This window comes from Delphinus delphis, chromosome 6 (assembly GCF_949987515.2).
Source record: "Delphinus delphis chromosome 6, mDelDel1.2, whole genome shotgun sequence".
NCBI classification, from domain to species: domain Eukaryota; kingdom Metazoa; phylum Chordata; class Mammalia; order Artiodactyla; family Delphinidae; genus Delphinus; species Delphinus delphis.
The window spans coordinates 103,922,937-103,945,518 of record NC_082688.1 but is presented as its reverse complement, the minus strand read 5'-3'; the positions used below and the strand labels follow the sequence as shown (position 1 = coordinate 103,945,518).

The 22,582-nt window shown below is 49.4% G+C and overlaps 1 protein-coding gene across 2 annotated transcripts in view; it reads right to left on the bottom strand.

Moving 5' to 3' along the window:
* Nucleotides 1-1,035: 1,035 nt before the first annotated feature.
* Nucleotides 1,036-22,582, bottom strand: part of EPHX2 (epoxide hydrolase 2) — a 58,780-nt gene continuing 37,233 nt past the window's right edge. For both annotated transcript variants that reach the window (XM_060015215.1, XM_060015214.1), the window contains exons 12-19: nucleotides 20,704-20,815; nucleotides 11,318-11,389; nucleotides 9,556-9,589; nucleotides 8,335-8,437; nucleotides 6,480-6,549; nucleotides 3,692-3,772; nucleotides 1,654-1,712; nucleotides 1,036-1,510 (exon numbers count right to left, since the gene is read on the bottom strand). In XM_060015215.1, the coding sequence (XP_059871198.1) occupies nucleotides 1,432-1,510; nucleotides 1,654-1,712; nucleotides 3,692-3,772; nucleotides 6,480-6,549; nucleotides 8,335-8,437; nucleotides 9,556-9,589; nucleotides 11,318-11,389; nucleotides 20,704-20,815 (610 nt within the window). In that variant the 3' untranslated portion in view covers nucleotides 1,036-1,431. The remainder of the gene's footprint in view (nucleotides 1,511-1,653; nucleotides 1,713-3,691; nucleotides 3,773-6,479; nucleotides 6,550-8,334; nucleotides 8,438-9,555; nucleotides 9,590-11,317; nucleotides 11,390-20,703; nucleotides 20,816-22,582) is intronic.

Below are 22,582 nucleotides of genomic sequence, written 5' to 3'. Positions count from 1 at the left end.
CTAATTCAGAATTCAGCCTGGAGACACCACCTTGTCCACAAGCTTGCCCTGCAGAAAGAGCAGCGAGGGAGGTGAACATAGATTGGTGAGCACACCATGCCAACAGAGCAGGGAGACAGGGCACATGGCCACGCGTGGCTCGTGGCCACTCTATCTGGTAGCACAGAACCAACCATTTCAATCGTGTCAGAAAGTTGCACGGGAATATAAATTGGTGCAGCCACTATGAAAACAGTATGGAGGTTCCCCAAAAAGCTAAAAATAGAGTTGCCATCTGAGCCTGTTATCCCACTTCTGGGCATATATCTGGAGAAAACTATAGTTTGAAAAGATACATGCACCCTATGTTTGTTCCGACACTATTTACAATAGCCAAGACATGGAAGCAACCTAAGTGTCCATCAACAGATGAATGGGTAACGAAGATGTGGAATATTAGCCATAAAAAAGAATGAAATACTGCCATTTGCAGCAACATGGATGGACCTAGAAGTTGTCATACTAAGTGAAGTAAGTCAGAGAAAGACAAAAACCATATGATATCACTTACATGTGGAATCTGAAATATGATACAAATGAACTTATCTACAAAACAGAAACAGACTCGCAGACATAAAGAACAGGCTTGTGGTTGCCAAGGGGGAGGGGGGTGGGGGAGGGATGGATTAGTAGTTTGGGATTAGCAGATGCGAACTACTACATATAGAATGTATAAACAACAAAGTCCTACTGTATAGCACAGAGAACTATATTCAATATCCCATGATAAACCATCACGGAAAAGAATATGAAAAAGAATGGACACACATATGTACCTGAATCACTTTGCTCTACAGCAGAAATTAACACGACATTGTAAATCAACTACACTTCAATAAAATAAATTAATAAAAAAAGAAAGTTCTACCAGACAGCACTGTCCCAGATCATGCAGACTCGTAGAGAGTCAGAGCAGAGGAAACAGTGTTCACCCAAACGCGATACTTTCTTAGAACAATCACTCTGCTTTTCTCCCAAGAACTCAAACAGCACTAAGCCAGTTGTCTTCATTTTATTGCATAAAGGAGTTCCCATCTCTGCTGAAAAGCTTCTAAATTGCTGATTTTGCATCATCAAAACGCTGACTTGATTATCAAAGAGAAATCACCCCCTGGCCATCCCGTTCTGTCCCCCACAGAACACTAACCATCCTTAGACATAAAGCGATACGTTTATACCCAGAGGATTAATCACATGTGATTATTCCTATATCTAAAATTATGTCAAATCTGACTCATTTCATTTAGAGAAAATCACTCTTTGCTGCAAACCCCTTGAGAACAACGCTGCTGGTTTTGAGAGATGCGGGTAAGGCCCCATCCGGGTACCAGAGAAGCGCCCCAGCAGATGCAGCGGTTGGACTGCCTGCTGGCGGCTGACACACGTCACACCCTAAAGCTTCGACACCCCCGGTGGGTCGCTGGCGTCGGTCTCCAGCCACTCAATGAGGATCTGATTCAACTCTGTGGGCCTGGAACGGGAACAGAAGGCAATTCGCATCTGTCTGGACGCACTCCCTCACTCAGGCCAAGGCAGGGGTGGTAAAGCAAGCGGCTTATTGGAGGCGAACGGGGAGCCCTGACGTCCCCCACCCAGGGACCGCCATCTCCTTACTTCTCCATCTGTGTCCAGTGTCCACAGTCCTTAATATGACCCCTTTTCAGGTGAGGGATCTGGAAAAAAACCCCACCCGAAAAAGTAAATGGCAGAAGGCAAGTTCTCTGCTCCCGGTGGGCCGCCCCCCTGAAAACCCCGCGTGATTTAGGAAGGGAATGACCACTGATCAAGCTCCTACTGTGTGCTGGGTGCTCCACATGCGCTGCCTTATTTATCTTTTCATTATATACATTTATTTATTCCATTTATTTATTTTTGGCTGCATTGGGTCTTCGTTGCTGCGTGCGGGCTTTCTCTAGTTGTGGCGAGCAGGGACTACTCTTCGTTGCGATGCGCGGGCTTCTCATTGCGGTGGCTTCTCTTGTTGCGGAGCACGGGTTCTAGGCACGTGGGCTTCAGTCGTTCTGGCACGCGGGCTCTAGAGCACAGGCTCAGTAGTTGTGGCTCACGGGCTTAGTTGCTCTGCAGCATGTGGAGTCTTCCTGGACCAGGGCTCGAACCCATGTCCCCTGCACTGGCAGGCGGATTCTTAACCACTGCGCCGCCAGGGAAGCCCTGCCTTATTTATCTTTGACCATGATCCTTTGGGTAATATGAAGGCTCAGAGAGGTTAGGTAACTGGCCCAAGGCCACACAGAGAGTGGCTGAGCTAAGATTCAAATTCAGGCTGACCCATACTCATCACAACAGACTGTCTCCCTCCAGAACCATTAGGACTTGGCCCGTTCACAGCCTGGAAAATGGCGGGTCGAGCTTGGCTCTTGCCCTGTAGCCATGACTGCGTCCCCTTCCCACGTCGCCTCCCTCCTCCCTGGTGGTCTGCACGCAGGGCTGTTCAGTCTCGCTTTTGGCGCCTGAATCCCCAAAGTGGGTCACAGCCCTCCCCGGACTGGCTCCACCACCCACACAGGGCGTCCTTGGCAACGTGCCTTGAATCACGCTCTCTCCACCGCACTGGATGATGCTAACTAACAAAGCCACGGCCAAGGGCAGGCGAACGCTCTCAGCAACCAGCCAGGATACGCGAGCCGTCACGGGGACCCCACCTGCAGGCCTCCCAATCCCTACCAAGCCCCACGCTTTCAGCAGAGTGTGCTTCCAAAACACAGGCTTGATACCCATCTCTCCACCTCAACGGTCCCCTCACCCATAGGTCCACACAGCTCAGCCTGGCCCAGTGGGCTCAGGATAGCCTCCCAGCTGCACCCTCTGGCCTCTCTCATCCATCCTCACCTCTCAACACCCTGTCTCCTCTCCCGTTCTCTCTCTGCCGGGCAAGGCTTAGGAGTTCCTCAAGGCCAGAGGCAGTGGTCAGCACCTCTGTGAAGCCCTCGCTCCCAGCTGGGCCCTTGTCCACACAAGCCTCCTGCATATGGGGTGAACTGCTGGACATGACCTCCTGTGGGGTGGGGTCTGCACCTCATTCATCTTTACCGCCCTGGTATCTAGCACTGTCCCAACTCATCTAAGTGCACAGGAAAAGCCCATGAAATGAAAGGAGTGAGTGATGAGAGATTGCATCAGTGAAGGGGAAAGGAAGCAGCAGTCTTTTTTCGTTTTCTTTTGGCCACACCGCGTGGCATGTGGGATCTTAGTTCCCTGAAGTGTGGAGTATTAACCACTGGACCACCAGGGAAGTCCAGGAAGGAGCGGTCTTTTTTTTTTTTTTTTTTTTTTGCGGTACGCGGGCCTCTCACTGCTGTGGCCTCTCCCGTTGCGGAGCACAGGCTCCGGACGTGCAGGCTCAGCAGCCATGGCTCACGGGCCCAGCCGCTCCGCGGCATGTGGGATCTTCCTGGACCGGGGCACAAACCCACGTCCCCCGCATCAGCAGGCGGACTCTCAACCACTGCGCCACCAGAGAAGCCCCCGAGGAGCAGTCTTAATCGCTGCTCCCAACAAGGCGACAGTGATGCTGCTGAGGAAGCCCTCGTCAAGCGAGCGGTTCCCCCGAACATCCCACTCTTCATCCTCTGGGACGCCTGCACCCTTCTCCAAGAAGCCCCGATGGCCCCGAGCAGGACCATCGCCTTACCCAGTCCTCCATATGCTTGGACATCTCAGGAACGAGCACGAAGTCCTTCTCCGCGGTGACCATCAGGGCCGGCACCAGGATCTGGGGAGGGATAACGGGAAGGAGAAGCAGCCTCCACGCTCAGGCCCTCCCTCACCCGGGCGAGGAGATGTTATTTTCACACCGCGGGGCCTCCTCCACTATCAACTCCCCCACAGAAGACCCCTCAGCACCACTGTGGTCTGGCTTTGTTTCCGCCACGTGCTTTGCGTGAAGGAGGCACCAGTATTACTAAAGATCTGAAAGGATGGCGTGCGAGATTAGAAGGTGTGTATCTTGCTCTCTGCCCCTGGTTCCCGGCATAGAGCCCCTGAAACCCTTGTAAATCCCTAAGTGATGAGAGCACTCCTGTTCCAATGAGGTGACTCTGGCTGGGCTCCTGGATGGGGGCTGGTCATCAGGAAGACAAAGCCATGATTAGACACCTGGGATTTTCAGCTCCCTCCTTCCCCCCACGTCTGGAAGGCGAAAGGGATGAAATGGAGTTAATAATTGATCGCGTCTACGTGAGGAAGTCTCCATAAACATCCACATAACCCCAGTAGCAAGGAGTTCGGAGAGCTTCTCGGTTGGTGAAATCCACACCAAAAGGATGACACACCTCAGCTCCACAGGGTCAGAGGCTCCTGGGCGTGGGACCCTCCCAGACCTCACCCTGTGGATTCCTTCGTCTGGCGGTTCATCTGTGTCCTTCACCAAATCCTTTAATAAACTAGTAAACGTGAGTGTTTCCCAGAGTTCTGTGAGCCACTCTAGAAAATTAATAGACCCAAGGAGGAGGTCCTGGGAGCCTCCAATTTACGGCCAATCAGTTGGAAGCACAGGTAACAACCTGGACTTGGGGCTGGCGTCTGAAGCGGGGAGCAGTCTTGTGGGACTGAGCCCCTAACCTGTGGGCTCTGACGCCGTCTCCAGGTAGCTGGTGCCAAAACTGAGTTAAACTGCAGGCCACCCAGCTGGTGTTGCAGAGAACTGCTTGGTGTGGGGAAAACGCCCACACATTTGGAGACCAGAAGTGCCAGAAAGAAAGCGATTTGTGTGAAAGTAAAGGAGACACACAGGAGGAAAAAAATGGGTTTTTCTCATACGGATGGATTCAGCCACGTATTGACCACACAGGTTGTGTGTGTGGGGGTGTGTGTGTGTGTATAAGTAAGAACACGCGTGTGGTCCACTCTGTGTGACTGATATTCCTGACACCAAACAGGTGGCACTGGGAAGGAGGAAAGATGCCCTTAGATGGAGATCAATATTCCTTTTCTATGAACTGGATAGAATATTCAATTGAATAGAATATTCACACTCTGCCCTTCACAGGGGCAGCCAGAGTGTGACTGGGCCAGCCTGACATTACAGGCAGGAAAGGGACTTCACTTTTTGTCTACTGATACATGGGGCACCGCAAGGTCGAGAGAACCTCCTTTTACTCTGTGTTCTCAAGCTACCATGACAATTTCCAAATGTCCTTCACTGTCCCTGGGTAAGGAATGCTCACCGTTTTTTACCTACAACACAGAACTGTGCGCTTCTCACTGCGCCCCGTTCACCAAGGGGTGAAGACCCAGTGGTGGTTTTGTGGCTGAAATGAATCCTGAGGCTGCTGTGGGGGTGGGATGGACACTCTAGAATGTTGCAGGTGAAAACGTAAAGCGGTGGCAGAGGCAATGGGAGGAGGTGGGAGAGGAGGAAGATCTGGAAGGAAAATGCAGAAGAAGGGGTCCCCAAACCTACTGCCATTGGGGTTCACCTCCCCGAAGACCTCATCCTCGTCCCTCATGCTTTGAGAGAGTCTGCCAATCAAACTGCAGTTTTGTCATTTTTGTCCATCACATTAGAGTGATGATAGGCTGAAGAGCATTAATTAAACCATTACTACGTACTAGGCACTGTTCTAACTCAGCATCTGATGTGCGTCAACCCACTTTATCCTTACGCAGCTCCTGCCTGAGGTAGGCACCATTCTTGTCACTTCCATATTAGCGGCCATGGAGAACAGAGTGGTTAAGTGCCTTGCCCAAGGTCACACAGGGCACGGGTCCCACATCCCAGGCCGACTCTCTGCCCAGCCTGCTCTGAACCACTGTTTTTATGCTCTACTGCCTCAAGACCTAACCCTGTGAGGTCAGGACCTCGCCTGTGTCATCTGCACCATTCCTGGCATATAGAGGGCCGATCATTTTTGACTGAATCAAGAAGATGGCCAGGGCTCCCGAGTGAGCTGAGGAACGTGAAAATGCAATTTCCCTTAGGTTTTTAATGTTCTGAATGTAAACCAGGGACCCCATGACTCCCTTTGCAGACCCAGGGGTTGGAAACCTGTCTTCTGCTTGACAAACAAGGAAACTGAGACTCGGACTGACTCGGTCGAGGTGAAACAGACAGAGGTTACAGCCCCGTCTCTCTGAGAACACGTAATGTTCCTCTGTGAGCCAGAAGCTTCAACCTTGTTACCTCTGGGAGTTAACTGGACCACCTGCGCCCGGAGCCAGGGCACCGCCGGGAGACCTAGGCGGTCCAGACCGCTGCTGCAGTCACCTGGCAGACCCCTGTCCCCACCCTCTCCCCACCCTCTGCCGTTCCAGGAGAAGCAGCAGCAAAAGAGGTCCTAAGAGGAAACCCTGCAGCGCAGGCACCTCCAAAAGCAGCCGGCCTGTCTGTCCACCCCTGGCTCTGACCCAGCGGCCTATCCGTTGGGTCCATGGATGCCCGAAGGGTGACTCGTTGGGGAGGAGAACAGCGCTGAACTCACCTTCCTTCCCAAGCCTTTGCAGCCCCACTGCCAGTTCCTTTCCATGTTTCGGTACCAGTTTAGAGGTCCCCTGGGAGGGGCGGACGAAGGAATAAAAAGAGGAAAGCTTTTAGTAGACGCTTGTGCTACAGACCCCACCACAGCAACCCACTCAGCATAGAGCCAGTCTTCCCAGGAAGAGCAAAGGCTCCTGCAGGGCGAAGAGAACAGAGCCCAGGATTCACACCCCGGTGCCCTGCGTGCCTGCCAGGCTTTATCGAGCACGGCCTGGTGCAGGCACAGCGCTGGGCTGAGGGCTGATGTTCTCTGAAGTGGGCATCCAGGGACACACAGAAATCGGCCCCACAGGACTCTCCATTTTCCCCGGGGACTGTCTCGGAAGACGGGGGTGGGGGAGCTTGGTTTAGTGCCCTCACCAACCAGGGCCACTCCCCTGTCCCAGGGAGCCCGCAGAAAAGGGCCACCGGGAGGTGCTTCCTCCTAATGTGACATCAGGAAGTGATGCCGAGGTGTCTCCTCCGGACAGGTAGGGTGGCTCCAGGGCTGTACCTGGAGCACTGTCCCAATCCTCAGGTGTGGAATGGGTTGGTGCTGTCCAGCCCTTGAGGCTTCCTGTGAAAGGGAAGGCCCGGAGAGACCTTGGACACGTCACGTGCCCTTTGGGACTTCTGATTTTCCCTCCTTTGCAAGGAGGGGTCGGATCGGATTGCCTATACGTTCCCTTCCAGAGAACCTCTGTCCCCCAGTCTAAGACTCTTAAATTGTCCCCCACTTCGGGTGGGGAGGGGAGAAGAAAGGAGATGGAGACACTGGGGTCTAAAGGCCACCACGGGTGTTCACGGCCAAGGTCGCCACACTGTGAACTTGTGGGCTGGGCTGACGAAGGCGGTCCTGCTGTTGGGCTCCTTCTGCGCCCCTGGGTCTGAGTGAGGGATGGGGGCGTGAGGAGAGAGGAGGAAGATGGAAACGTGGTGACCTGCAGCGCCCCTGAAGGACTCACGAGCTTCGAAGATTTGCAATACCCAAATACGTGAAGGGACACGCAGAAAAGGGGCTGTTAAGAGGGACTCTCAGGGATCTCAGGGCAGGGCCCTGAACCGCAGCATAGAAACAGACCTGAGAAAAAGGAACGGAGTCTGGCAGAGACTGCAACATGGGCGGACCAGAGTGAAAGGAGCCACACACGAAGGACCACACAGCGTACGACTCCGTGTGCATGAAACATCTGGAATAGGCAGCTCCAGGGGGACGGAGAGCAGATGGGTTAGTGATCAGACCTGGGGGCCCAGGGGAAGCGGGGGTGACCGCGACAGGGAACAGAGCTGCTTTCTGGGAGATGAAAACACTTTAAAACGGATCGTGGCGATCCATAAAATGTGTCGTGACGGCGCAGCTCCATGAAATGACTAAAAACCATTGAACTGTACACTCTCAGAGGGTGAATTCTGTGGTATGTGAGTTAGAGCTCAGTAAAGCTGAGCCTATAACCACCGCCCCCCCACCAAATATGTATGCAGTTTTTGAGGTGACGTGGGGTTTTTGTGTTTTTCTGAAGTAAGAACTCAGAGCTGTCATCTGATCCTCACAGAGGTCACCACTGAAAAAAAGTTGAAAACATCTGCTCTGAAGGGGCCCCTAAGCATAAGGGAGAACAAGCTGAACTCTCCAAACTAGAGCAGGCTGAGCATCGTCAGATAGTGAGCCTCCCGGCACTGGAGGCATTCAAGCAGAGGCTGGCCAGGCTTTCACTGGGACTGAGCTGGCACTGGGCCTCACCCTGCACTGCGAGAGCAGAAGAGCCCCTGTCTGCCCACCTTCTCTCTCCTGTGTTCTCCTGGGGTGCTGTTCTCTTTACCTGAAACCAGACTTCTTGAATTGCTGAACGTAGAACTGGATGTCCTCCTCGGTGACCATCTTGCTGAGGCTGGGCTCCCCTGGCGTACTCACAAAGAGTCCTCCTACAAAAAGCCACTTGTTTCCTCTCCCACCCCCTGCGTCAGGTGTCCAAGTTCCAATACCTGAGACCCTTCACCACCTCTGCTTCTTTTATTACTGCTCTCTGTCTCCCCAAGAGACTTGGGCTCCCGGAGGGCAGTGACTCTGACTCGTGCTTGTGGATACCTGCCCCTGCCTCACACCAAGTGTGCGCTCAAAACTTTTGAGGAATGAAGGACTGAACGATTGACTACGTGAATAAGTAAAGAGGTGGAAGGAGGGAAGGGGGAGGTGTTCCTGACCAGTGAGAGGAGTGTGGTCTTTAGGCTTGGAGGAGTTTAACTCCAGCCTGGCCACTCTGGACAAATTCTGTAACTCTTCTGGGACCCATTTTCCTCATCTGTAGAATAGAGATAATAGTGAGAGTTCTTACGGATGTCACGAGAAATATAAACTATATTACTAAAGGGGGCTAACCCAGTGTCTGATGCACACAGTAGGTGCTCAAACAAGTGATAGCAATCATCATTATTAATAAAAATACAAGGGAATGATGGCAAAGTCACAGGCTTGGGGTCAAGCAAGGTTCTGTGGGAACAGTGCCGGATCCAGGAGTCAAGGGGATGAGCGCCAGTCTGCTCCCGGCTCTGGCTCCTCACTTATATCCAAACTGGGAGGGAGAACAGGGGCTGTCTTCACGGGATGGAACTGAGCCTGATGGAGGGGAGGCCAGGGCACTAAGACAGAGGAGACCTGGCTGGGGGTCTGGCCTGATTTCCACTCTGCCTGCACCAGGTGACCCTGCAGAGGTCAGTTCCTCTCCTGGGTCTCTGTCCTAATCAGTAGAGGGTGGATCTGCCCTGAAGAGCTCTGAGAGTCCTCCAGGCTCTGACTGTTTAAGATCTTGAATCCAAAACGTCATGGGGGAGAGGAAGCCAAGGCTGTGTGGTCAGCCCAGGGTTAGGGTGAGTGCGATTCACCAGCGGGGACCTACGTTAAGCAAGTCAGGGCTTAACTAGTTCAGGGCGGGCAGGTGGCTGCTTCTGCCCACAGCTGGCAGATGGAGAAACACTCATTTAACGTTCGGCTGGTTCCCGTCATGGCCCTCCTGTCTCCATTCCCTCCTGAGAATGTCTCTTACCCATTTCACAGACTCTGTTCGTGGTGAGGAAAGTCTGGAGGGAGAAAAGTTAGAAGGGATGTCATGGGTCAAGCAAAGGAAACATGCAGGAACGGGGCATCTAAAAGCCCTACAAGTGCCAGCAGACTATACAGACATGCTAAATGCCCAAGAGAGCTAGGCGGGTCCTGAGCGGTCAGAGCAGAGGCAGCTCCCAGCCAAGCTCCAAGGCCAAGCCTGCTCCTGGGTGCTGGCGGGTCTTGGGAATGTAAGGACTTGGGTGTATCAACCAGTGGGAACAGGAGATGAGACCTCAGGTCAGATGCAAAGGTAAAAGTGAGATCCTCCTCACCCCTCCATGGTGAATCCGCTCAATCTGGGGTCCTCAGTTAAAGGGCGGACTAGAGAGAACCCACCCACCACGACAGAGGGATGTCAAAGGAGTTGGTCCATTCAGTTTGGTACTAAGAGGAGACCAAAAAAAAGCTCCCCTGGGGATTCACAGCCACAAGCCTGCCTTCACACGTGTTTCTGTTTGAATCCACACTACGAGATCTGGAAACCCCCACTAAGTGAAGTAAACAACAACAGCAAAAGTGAGCTTGGGCTGGCAATGCCACCAGAAGGCCTGGCAGGAGAAGCAAAAGCTAAACCGCCCAGAAGGGCCATCTCCTCCATCTCAGCTGGAGCAGGTTGGAGCAGAGTAAGCTCTGCTAAAGAGGAGCTCACAAACCCAAATTACAGAGCTCGCTCCCTACCCTGCCCCACCCCCGGCACATATACACTAAAGCCCCATTGCAGGAGACAGCAAACAGTAAAACGAGACTCTCCAGGAAGACCAAATAATAGAACTTGCACAGAGAGAGAATGAAAAATGAGTCTGCTTCAAATGATTAAAGACCAAAGAAGGAACTGAACAACAAGAATAGAACAAGACTCTATTGAAAGAGATCAGAAGGCTTTGAAAAAGAACCAAATGCAACTTTCAAAATTAAAGATGGGCTGAACTGCAGATGAGACATGACTAAAAGACAAATAATACACCAGAAGGTAGACCTGAGACCAATTTCTTACAAGCAATGACAGAAGCTTCTAGAAGAAAATAATTGTCAACCTAGAATGCTATACTCAGATAAACTGTTCTTTGGGATTGAAAGCAAAATAAAGATATTTTCAGGCCAAAAAATTACGAGTTTACTGCTAACAGACTCTTACTGAGAAAACTACAAAAGAAGGTACTTCAGTAAGAAAGAAATTTGAACTTAGTATAAAAGAGTGAGGTGACAGAAGTGGTCAGCAAAGAAACTGGCAAAAATCAGGCCAGCTAAGTAGGCACTGACCAGATACAGCAACAGCAACAGTGACTCCTAACACGTAAGACAGGAGGGTGGGGTTACCGCGTTAAAGCATTCTAGGCTCCTGTGGTTGTTCAAGAAAAGGGTTAGAAGCATCAATTAATTCTGCACTTTGATAAGCAATTATCCATATGAAAATGGTAATAACAGCAGAATTTCTAAACTGTCACCATTATAATCCTTCTTTGATCTGCGTTTCATAGCCCTACTGGTGTGTGACAGAGAGGACAGGATCTTTCCTCATTAATGAAGGGACCAGTGGAGTGAGGACCCTAACTACAGAAGTCAAAGAAAAGAAGGCAAGTTGCTTATTCCCAGACCCTGACATCCCCTATCCCCCCATCCTCCCAGGGAAGCCATCTGGGGATCTGCACCCCTGCAGCTCCCCCTTCCTGCTTACCCCCTACCCTGCCTCCCACACCCCTCACCTCATCACTTGCTCTGAAGAAGCTTCTGAAAGTCCGATTCAGGTTCTGTTCCAGTTCAACCTCCGCCACTCCCTAGAACAACCAAGAAAGCAAAATGAAGGACTCAGCAGAGATCTTGGAAACTGATCTGACCCAAAGCCAGAAGCTCCCAACCTCTGTCCCATCCAGCCCAAGTTTCATTAGAAGTGCATGAATTTGAATTTTCATATTGAAACACGTTTTTTTTTTTAAAAGGTTTGAATAAAATATGAGATGCTCACAGTGGTCCCGTCCACCCCGCCCCACACCGGGGAGGTGGGTTTATGGCTGCTGCTTTCTTTTCTGTTTATCTAAATCCCTACAGTGGGAATGTATTACTTATAATAATCACTTTATTATTATAGGCTGGGGAGCCTATAATAATAAGAGTATGGCAGTGTATGGTGGTCCATTCTGGCTGCTATAACACAATACCATAGATCGGGTGGTTTACAAACTCAGACATTTATCTCTCACAGTTCTGTAGGCTGGGCAGTCCAAGATCAAGGCATCAGCAGATTCAGTATCTAGCGACAGTTTGTTTCTTGGTTCATAGATGGTCATCTTCTCACTGTGTCCTCACATGGAGGAGAGCTCTCTGGAGTTTCTTCTAAAGGGCACTAATCCCATTCATGAGGGCTCCACCCTCAAGAACTAATCATCTCCTCAAGGGCCCACCTCCTAATACCATCACATCAGGGTTAGGATTTCAACACACGAATTTGGGGGACTCACAAACACTCAGTCTAGAGCACAGTGCTGGCCTACTTTCTTCTCCTTTCCAACTGCTCACCTGAACCAGCTAAACTGAGTTGCAGGATGTTTTCTGAAGGGGCACCCTACTTTCTCAGCTCTGTGGTTTAACGTATTGTAACTTCCACCAAGAGCACCTACTTCCCTCAGCTTGGCCTTCAAGAAGCCTTCAACACCTGTGCCAAATACTCTCTTCTCCATGAAGCCCTACCCTCCCCCATCACAGTAAAACAGCTCAGCTCTTCCTGGATCTCACAGAGCCTTTCATGTCCTCTCCATGGTCCACCCTGAGAGCAGGCAAGCTCCTACTCATCTTCTTCCCCAGGGCATCTGTGACTGGTCCTGGATGGAGCAGAGGCTGAATGTATGTTTGTTCCTTTCCTCCGAGGAATGTTCCCGCAGAGAAGGGTCCTGTAAGCCAGGTCAGCAAAGTGTTCTGGTGGCCAGCGGCCCTCAGACCCTGCACACTTTAAGAGGTCCTGCTACCCTGCACTCATTTGTTCTGCATATGGCACGTCATGAGAGCTCTGGATCTACGAGACAGCAGCACTGCAGGCAAGGAAACATTTATCATCAAGCAGTGCTGGATCTGCAGTTCGAGATTTTCTGAAGCAAGCAATGCTGGCATGTGAATTACAATCCCCTCACATGTGTAAGATTCCATTATGACAGAGAATCAATCGTGGCCTTCAGTTACGTGATGAATGTCGAGGCGAGAAACAGCCATGGAAGGCAGTGCATTTTACGCGCTCTATAAACGCCCGGCGCGTTGCCATGGGTCATCGTTCTTATTTATTGAGAGCAGTCCCTAGCTGCTGTTCATGAGCTTGTGATGCGTCTCAGTGTGTGGAGGAATCTCCACGAGTCCAGAGGTCTGGACTGGCTGCAGAGCTCAAATAGTACTTAAAAGAGCAAATGAATGTCAAAAGGGTCAATAAAAAATCAAAGACAGCCCAAAGGTAAATAAGTCTCTCTCCCCACGTGAAAGCATGTCAGATCGACAGGGATGAAGAGGACAAAGGTGAGGCCAGAAAGCGGAGAAGATAAGAGCATTTGTACTCTGGTTGTGTGCCCTGCCGATACCATATCGGACGCTCTGTAATTCATAAAAGGTGATACCCTATTTTTAAGTCCCACAGACCAATGACAAGCCTCCCACCAGTCCAGCTGGATAGGGTTCCTCCCTTTGCGCTCCTGATCACAGGAATTAAAGGATGAACTTTGGAATCCAACAAACAAGGCTCCAAGCCCCACCACTACTACTTATTAACTGGGCAACTTAATCTTCCAGAGCCTCAGTTTCCTCATCTATAAAATGGGAGTTTTGTAAGGATGATAGGAGATAATGCCTGTTTCTGACCATGCTTGGTAGATACATAGGAGGGAGGCCAATAAATGGTGATCATTGTTATTATTATTATCTCCATCGTTAAAGTTATCTAGTTGCATGAGAACTGTCTATTTTGGGATCTGGTCCCCTCACGAGCCTGTGAATTTCTTAGGGACACACACTGTATCTTACGCATATTTTTATTCCCACTGTGATAGCACGGTAATTGCAGGTACCCAACACAGGCTAGAAGGTTAGGAAGAAGAGAGGGGAAAAAAGGAAAGAATGTGAGATAAAGACTTTGGTGGGGGGTGACTTCTAAGCGATCACGTGCATTGTGGCTTTTATTTTCTTGCCCTCCATTGCAAGCTCACACTCATCAAAGAGGGTGTGAAATAAAATGCGTATTTTGTGGCAGGACAAGAAAAATTTAAACATAAAAAAAACCTTCTCTGCCCTCTGGCCTCCTCTCTCCCCTCCACTGCGCACTGCGTACCTGCATTATGCATCGACCAAACCTCCCCCATCAGCAGAAATACCTGCTCAACCGTAAAGAGCAACATTCTCCCAGCATCGACAAGACAACTCCTTAAAAGATAACATTCCTTCCTGATGTCGTAAGGGGCCGCGATGAGCCATGACCCACTACTTGCCAGATTGTGTAAACTGTCAATAATACATCATGTAATACACAGCCCTCTGTCTCAAAACATGTAACTGCGTTTTGACCTCGAACAGGCAGAACAGCTCTCAGAACCTTCTGAGAGGCTGTCCCCGGGTTATAGCCCTCAATTCGGCTCGAACAAAATTTTCCATTTCTGTCTTAGATCGATGGATTAAGTTTTTTGTCGCAAAGGTAATTCTCCTCCGGCTTGAGGTGGAGGGGAGCAGTAAGCCTACAGAACTCTGCTCAATGTTACGTGGCAGCCTGGATGGGAGGGGAGTCGGGGGGAGAATAGATACACGTATATGTATAGCTGAGTAGCTTTGCTGTGCACCTGAAACTATCACAACATTGTTAATGGGCTATACGCCAATATAAAATAAAAAGTTAAAAAAAAAATGAACGAGTCTGCTCTACTCTTACCCCAAAGCTATCACCTGGGCAGGCAGCTCTAGGTTCTAAGGAAAAACTCCTAGAACAAAGCCTTTGGAATTCCATGAATCCTGGAGCTTTGTCTCAGAAGACTCTGGGGCTGTTTAAGGAGAAAGACTTCCTAAGAGTCAACACGGAGCTCATGAAGGATTTGAAGTATAAGAAACCAACCTTGGAGCTTCCCTGGTGGTGCAGTGGTTGAGAGTACGCCTGCCGATGCAGGGGACGCGGGTTTGTGCCCCGGTCCGGGAAGATCCCACGTGAGCCATGGCCGCTGAGCCTGCGCGTCCGGAGCCTGTACTCCGCAACAGGAGAGGCCACAACAGTGAGAGGCTCGCGTACGGCAAAAAAATGGAGCAGGTGGTGCTGAAATTATCCAGCTGATTCTATTTGTCTTTACTGCCCAGAGCTGCCTCCTCTTCCCTTTCTTACTACACAAATGCAAAGGCCATGATCCCTTCTCTGAGAAGAAAAACACAGCTTTTGATCTGAGTTTCCACCAGACTCGGCAAATTCACAGGACAGGAGAGTAAACGTTGGCCAAGAGTTCAAAGAGCTCAAGGAGCTGGATCTTAACCTGCAGTTTGTCTAAGCCGCACCTTGAGGTGCTCAGCAAACTTGAGCAACAGTTGGAAGGGCTGGGGGCGGGCTTCTGGACCCCTGAGTGTTCCTGGACACGGCCTCCAGGCTGGAGAGCGGTGCGGAAGACGGGGTGGGGTGGGAGGAGGGACGGGAAGGAGGGGCTCCCAGGGCCCACCCCTGATCAAAGAGTTGCTCTATGTTATGTTTTATTCATTGGCTTGAATTCAGCTAACGTTTAAAGCTATCATCCCTGTGAAAACCATCCAACGAGACCATCCTTTTTCTGATGAGGAAACTGAGGGCCATAGATAGGAAGGGACTTGGCCAGTCCGTTTCCTCACCAAGAGGGAGCAGACAGGCTGGCGGGACACCCCCCCCCACGCCCCCCGCATGGTTTCTCCTTAAGACCCAGCTTGATGCCCATCCGGACCAGCCCCAGTTGCTGGATTCACCCAACCACTTCCTGGGAGCCTTTTAGTGGCCAGATGACTAATTTGAATATCGAACATTTCCCTGCCAAGAGGCTTTGTTCTAAGAACAAAACCATCCGCCAACAGCTACCACAGACCAATAAAGGTACCGATTTTTCCACAAAGACTGTAACAACCTTTGAAATGAAAATCCTTGCTCTACTAGGACTGCAATTAAGTAAGCATCTTTCCCCTGAGGTCCCTCCTTCCATCAAGACCTTGAGCTTATCCTGGTTTGCTCCTCCCCTCTCTGCTTCGATGCACAGAGCACACAAAGAAAGTCCAAACTCCCTCCAAAGTGTGGCTTAAGAGGAGGTGTGTGGGCTTTGAAGTCAAACAAGGCGAGGTCAACATCCTGACCCAGTCACGTACCTGATCTCAGGCGAGTGAGGGAGGCTCCCAGAGCCTCGGCCCGCTCAGCTGAAAAGATGGGAAAGAACGCCACATACTGTTGCGAACAGAACCACCTGGCCCAACAGGCACTCAAAAAGCAGTAGTTGCAACCCAAGTGTCCACCAAGGGGAGAATGGATGAACTAAAAACTCACACAACGGGATATTATTCAGCCTTAAAAAAAAAAAAAAAAAAGGAAATTGATACACGCTCCAACATGGATGGATCTGAGGACGTCCTGCTGACTGAAATAAGCTAGACACAAAAGAAAAAAATACTATATGATTCCACTTATATGAGGTACCTGCAGTAGTCAGATTCATAGAGACAGAAAGTAGGTGGGTGGGTGCCAGGGGCTGAGGGAGGGGAGGATGGGGCGTTAGTGTTTAATGAATAGAGTTTCAGCTCTGCAGGATGAAAAGAGTTCTAGAGATGGATGGGGTGATGGCTGTACAGCAGTATGAATGGACTTAATGCCACTGAACTGTACACTTAAAAATGGTTAAGATGGTACGTTTTGTGTGATGTGTATTTTACCGTAACTTAAAAAATAATAAAGAAAAATAATTTTTAATGAGCTGAATTCTGTTGATACATACCCTAAATGTAGTTTGATCAAAGGTAATACATAGTGAAACCACTACTTCCCTTTTTCTATCTCCTATAACTAATACAGCCTAAAAGAAATAAAAAGCAGTAATTCTCAAAGTATATTGTCTGGAGACCTTTGGGGGGCCCTGAGGCCCTTTCAGGGAATCCATGACGAAAAACTTTTGTAACAATACTAACATGTTCTATATCCTCTTTATTCTCATAAGCGTACAGTGGAGTTTTCCAGAGGCTCCAAAAACATGTGACATCCCAACAGACTGAACGCAGAAGCAGGTAGGAGAATCCATCTGTCTCTATTAAGCCAGACATAAAAGAGGTTCGAAAAATGTAAAACAATGCTATACTTCTCACTAAATTTTTAAGGAAAATAAAGATTAAAAATAAATAAAAAGATGTTATTTATATCAACATGGGCACATTATCCTTTTTTAATGAATCGACAGTTTTAAATTTCAGTATCTCGTATGGTAAATACCAGTAGATATAACCCACGTGAACTAAAGCTCTTTGAGGTCCCTAATAATTTGTAAGAGTGCAGAGGGGGCCTGGGATCAGAAAATCGCAGAATCACTGTTAAAAGGGAACCTGAGCGAGATAGTCAATGCCCTGCGCGATCCCCTCCAGCCACTCTTGAGTGGAGCCAGCTGCCCAGAGGTCTCTAATTCACCGAGAAGGACGGCTGCCTGCCCATCACTACCTGGGAGGTGGCTGGATCACCCCCCTCCTCGGGGCTATGGTCGTTGTTCTCGAGGTGTGGCTCCAGGACCTCACCAAAGAACTGTGACTCCTTTGGCCCCATCAAAAACCTACTGAATCTGAACTCTGGAGGGGGCGTCCAGGGATCTATGTCATAATTAGCCTTCCAGGTGATTCTGAAGCACACTGACATTTGAGGTTCATCGGACTACACGGTCACAGAAATTGACTGAGAATCACAGAAGACAGCTGTCAGAGCTGGGAGGTTATGCGCACAGGGGTCACCTGGGGGACCTGGTTAAAAATGCATATTCTCATTGGGCAGATCACAAAGGGGGCCGGTGAGTTTGCATTTCTAGCAAACTCCCAGGTGACACTGATGCTGCTGCCCGCCCCCTCCCCGACTCCGCACCTCACCTGAAAGCCCAGGGCCATCCAGTTCAGCAGCTCTTAGCCTTTACCGAACTGCTAAGTTCTGATGAAAGTTAGGGACTCTTCCTGGAAAACTGCATGCGCCTATTAAACTCTGGGGGCAGTTTCCAGATGTTCCAGACCTTCTGAAGTTCACCTAAAGGATCACTGACTCTTTGGTTACCCTCTCTTTCTCATCTCATGACATTTAACCCTGAATTAAGGGGTTTCATAAGCATCTTCAGTCACTCGTGCCCTCAGGCTGGCAGCCCCTTCTCTCTCAGATCCCCCCACCCAAATCCTACTCACCTCCCTGGGTCCAGTTCAAATGCTCCTTCCTTTGCTGAAAGGTAACTGTGTTTTCTTGTGGGCTCCCAGAGTAAGCTGGACCTCCATTACAGTCCTTTCTGCTGCCTTATTCCCTGGGTGTCTCTTACGTGCCTGTCTCCCCAAGAGTTGTTTAAGCCCTCAAAAGTTGTCACTCATCTCTAGATGTCCCCCGAAACTGGCACACAATAGATGGTGCAGAGCTACCTGCTGGATGAACCAGTTCTTTACAATTGACACTGGTCGAAACATTTCTGACATTTCAACAGATTTGTCAGGCTCCAGCCCTCCCCCCAGTTGCGGGCCACCTGTGTTTTGCAGCAGTTAGGAGTCTTCTTACGAATGTCCAATTCAAAAAGATAAGAAAGAAAATGGAAAAAAGAGGTGGAAGAGAAAGAAACGGGCACACAACCCCACGCCCTCCCTCTCCCTCTGCTGCATGTGTGGTACCACAGCAGTGGGAGCCAGAGTGTCAAGGGCCCGTCATAACCTATCCACAGGGCCTGGGGGCTGGGCCAGGGGAGGAGGCAGACAGGTGAGAGCAACTCTGATGCATGGGGCACTCGAGGTGATGGCACAGCTGGGCGGGGTCGTGTCCTCTGGGCACACAGAGGGCAGTGGGAGGGGGTTGGGTTTTGGGGGCTGGGGACCAAGCAGAGCCAGAGATTGAGAAAGGGTCAGCTAAGAGGTGACAGGGACCCAAACACCAGCTTCACAGTTTTATTTGGGGCTGTTTCCTTCCCAATCCCTAAAGGCTGAGGCAGCTGCCACTCAAGAACCTAGAACCAGCACTTCATTTCTCTCCCACCACCAGATGCTTCTCACCAGTCTGAGATGCACCTGAGTGATTCAAACACCTGGGAAAGGGTGACAGGCAGTGCATCGCACCTTGATCTGGGATGCTGACTTCTAGTCCAGCCGAAAGAATGAGATGGGGGCCCCCTACGATAAGCGTTAAACCTACAACAACTCTTTACTAATTCCGACATCGACTACAAACTTGGGGCTGCCTTCCGGGCCTTGCACAGGGACACGTCCTCCTTCCTGTCCCATGAGCCCGGGTCTCCTTCCAAATAAGTCAGTTTCTCACAGTCCCCACCCTTCACCCTCATGGTCCCCACCTGTTCCAAGCTGAACTGTGTCTCCCCCAAATTCCTATGAAGTCCTAACTCCTAGTACCTCAGAACGTGACTGTATTTGGAGGTAAGGTCTTTAAAGAGGTAATTAAAGTAAAATGAGGTAATCAGGGTGGGCCTGATCCAATGTGACTGGTGTCCTGATAAGAAGAGGAAATCTGGACAGGGACACACACATACAGAGGAAATGCCATGGTGAAGACACAGCAAGAAGAGGGCCATGTACAAAGCAAGGAGAACCACTTTAGAAGAAACCAACTGTGTAGACACCTCGATCTCGGATTTCTGGCCCCTAGAACAGTGAGATAATACATTTTGCTGTTTAAGCCCCCCAGGCTGTGGCACTCGGTTATGGCAGCCCTAGCTGACTAATGTACCATCTAAATCATCTTTACCTCTCAAGATCAAGGTTACTTCAAACTAATTCAAGACACTGTGGTTCAATTCAAGCCAGAGGAAGCTCTTTAGCGGTCCACACTCTGGGCTGTGGCAGTGGGGCTCTGGCCTCAGTGGAGGGTGTGATACCCAAGCATCTTGTCATGACGTTGCCGGAGGCGCCTGGTGTCTTACTGAATGAGTCAGATTATTGCTTGAATCAAGAAGTTCCTCTTCCAAGGCACCATCTTACTATTAGTAAGGCACCATCTTACTAATTAAAATCATTCTTGGAGAAGAGTTACTCGCCAAATCAAAACTGGGATGGCTGTGACCCTCGCTGGCAATGGTACCTCCTATGAGCAGCAGACGGGCTAGGGCTGGATGAGGGATGTGACGAGATGCTCTCGTGCTCTTTGTCAATTAATCTGATCTATTCTTCTCTCTTTGGAGTGTTAGGAAACATCTTTTATCCTCTTTGGAATTACCCAGACATAGCTGGGCATCGGGGTCCAGGGCCCACGAACAGAGGAGCAGGTACCCTCCACAGATGAGGGCAGCTATGGGGGGTGCAGCCAGGCCAGATGCTGCCGTTTCAGTGAATCCAGTGAAAGGAGGCAGCCACACCCATCACACATCATCCAAACCCCAGTGGGCATCTTTGAAAGGCATCTTGAGCTGTGGCACATGGGTGACACCTAGAAACCTTGCACGCCTCTCAAAGGATGCTTGGGGCCTGATGCAGGGCTTTTAGGCTCTGCCACTCTCTGTAATCACAGATGTCACTCCTCAGCAGAGATATCAAATCCCTGGCAGAAGGCCAGGAACTGTCACCACCAAGAGGTGGGTTTCACCAGCCTCTCAGCCAGAGAATTGAGAAGAAGCGGCTCCAAAATAGAGTTCAGTCCCCATTTCCCAATTTCAGAGAAGCAGGGGAGCCCCACGCGCCAGCCCCACCCCCCAATCCCCTTATCACCCCAAATACACACACAGAGAAATGCACCGTCAGCCGGGAAGGACCAGCCCCGCTCTGGCGCCAGCTTCACCTGAACCCATCGGTGAACTCACTTCTCATTCAAGCCACAGAAAATTCAAGGGGACAGAGATAAGTCCGATCAATGGGAAGAAGGAACGAGGAAGGCAAAAGAAGAACAAAAACCTTGCTGGGATCATTGCCCCAAACTTACTGGTTCCTGGAAGTAGAGCTGGTAATCAAAGGCAGGATTGGCTTTGATTCTCTCCACTGGGGACACTTTGGGATTTGCTGGTATGAAGGGAGTATTCAAGCTGGCCACTGCCCTGTGGAAAGAAGAGGTGTCAAGACACAGACCCCATAAGAAGACAGTCTGTAAGGACCAGAAAGGACCTCATGTGTCAGAACCCAAGCTCAGAGTGGGAGAGTGCTACACACAAGATCTCACACCAGCAGTGCAGGGAGAACGGGACCTGAAACCATACTTCTTGACTCTCCAGCCCAGTGTGTGTGTTTTGTTTTGTTTTTTTTTGCCACTAAACTGCAGTATTTCTCACCTACTTGCCTTCAACAAAGACACACGCACGTTACGTGCAGTATATCCACCTTGATTACAATACGTGAACAGTACAATCTTCCTCTGGTTTGTAAAAACACAGTCATTTCTTCCTTCCTTCACTCACTGTTTCCTCTGTGTTGAGTGTAATTCCACGCCACATACTAGGGGAGAGAAAATATAAAACCAATACTCCAAGAGCTTATAGTCTAATAAGGAAGGCTAGTCAAATACACCCATGACTATATTATGAGATAGACTGCAAAATGAGGCATAGAAATTCCTACAAAATACCACAGGAATTCAAGGAGATAAAGGATTTCTAGGTTTGGGCATCATGGAAGACCTTATGGAAGAGATAGCATTTGAACTTGACTTTTACAGGTGGGGGAGAGGTGGGGAGGGGAACCAATACCTGCAAGGGAAACATCATGAGGTCGCCTGAGCCAGTTCTAGAATGAGGCAAAGCCTGGGGTTGAGTTTGATGGAGCGAGGAGTCTACAGGGCCAGAAGCCAAGTGGTTAATGGGGCATCTTGGGAAATGAAGCCAGAAAGGCTCGTGGGACCGGGAACATGAAGGGCCCTGAGTCTGGACTTGAAGCTGCAGAAAACCAAGAAAGCCATGAGGGCTTCTGGGAAGAGGTGAGAGTGGATGGAAGCTGCAGTCAGGAAGTGATGTATCAAGCAGCGATCCATCACGTGGATGCACAGAGGGGGAGAAGCCAGCAGACGACTAGTCATCCTGAGGGGAAGAGGATGGCAGCAAAAGGAATAGAAGAGAGGGTGAATTGGAGAGACCACACAAAGGCAGAATTGATAGAAGTTAGCCAGGACTACATTTAGCCTGGCTGGTCGGCAAAGAATTCCGTATCCCACGCTTACCCTGTGGAAACTTGTTCCCAGAAAAGAAACAGATATATAAAATAGGAGCAATGGGATAATTAGGGCAAATAAAACAATCAGTGGAAGGACTGGTGAGGCTTAACCAGCACCAACCAATAGAAATATAATGCAAAAAAAAAAAAATGTATATATATATATATAATGCAAGCCATATATATAATTAAAATTTTTCCAGTAGCCAAATTAAAACCAGTAAAAAGGAACATTTGAGATTAATTTTAAATATTATTTAATATTAATTAATATTAATTTTAAATTTAATGTTAACTTAAATGTTAATTTAATATTTAATCCAATATATCTAAAGTATTAATAATTTCAACATGTAATCAATATTAAGAATTCCTAATAAGATATTTTACATTCTTTCTTTCATACTAAGTCTTTGGAATCTGGAAGGTATTTTCTACTTACAGTAATCTCAATTCAAACTGGCCACATTTCAAAAGTTCAACAGCCACGATTAGACAGTGCAGGTTAGGGTATAAAATAAGTTATACTGATGCCTGTAAGTTCCTAATGCTACCACAGGGAACCTATTTTAAGCATTACTTAAATCACAAGTCAAGAAATTCTAGCTTTTACTAAATATTCTGAACAGAATGGGGTTTTCTTTTTAATTGCTTTGACATAT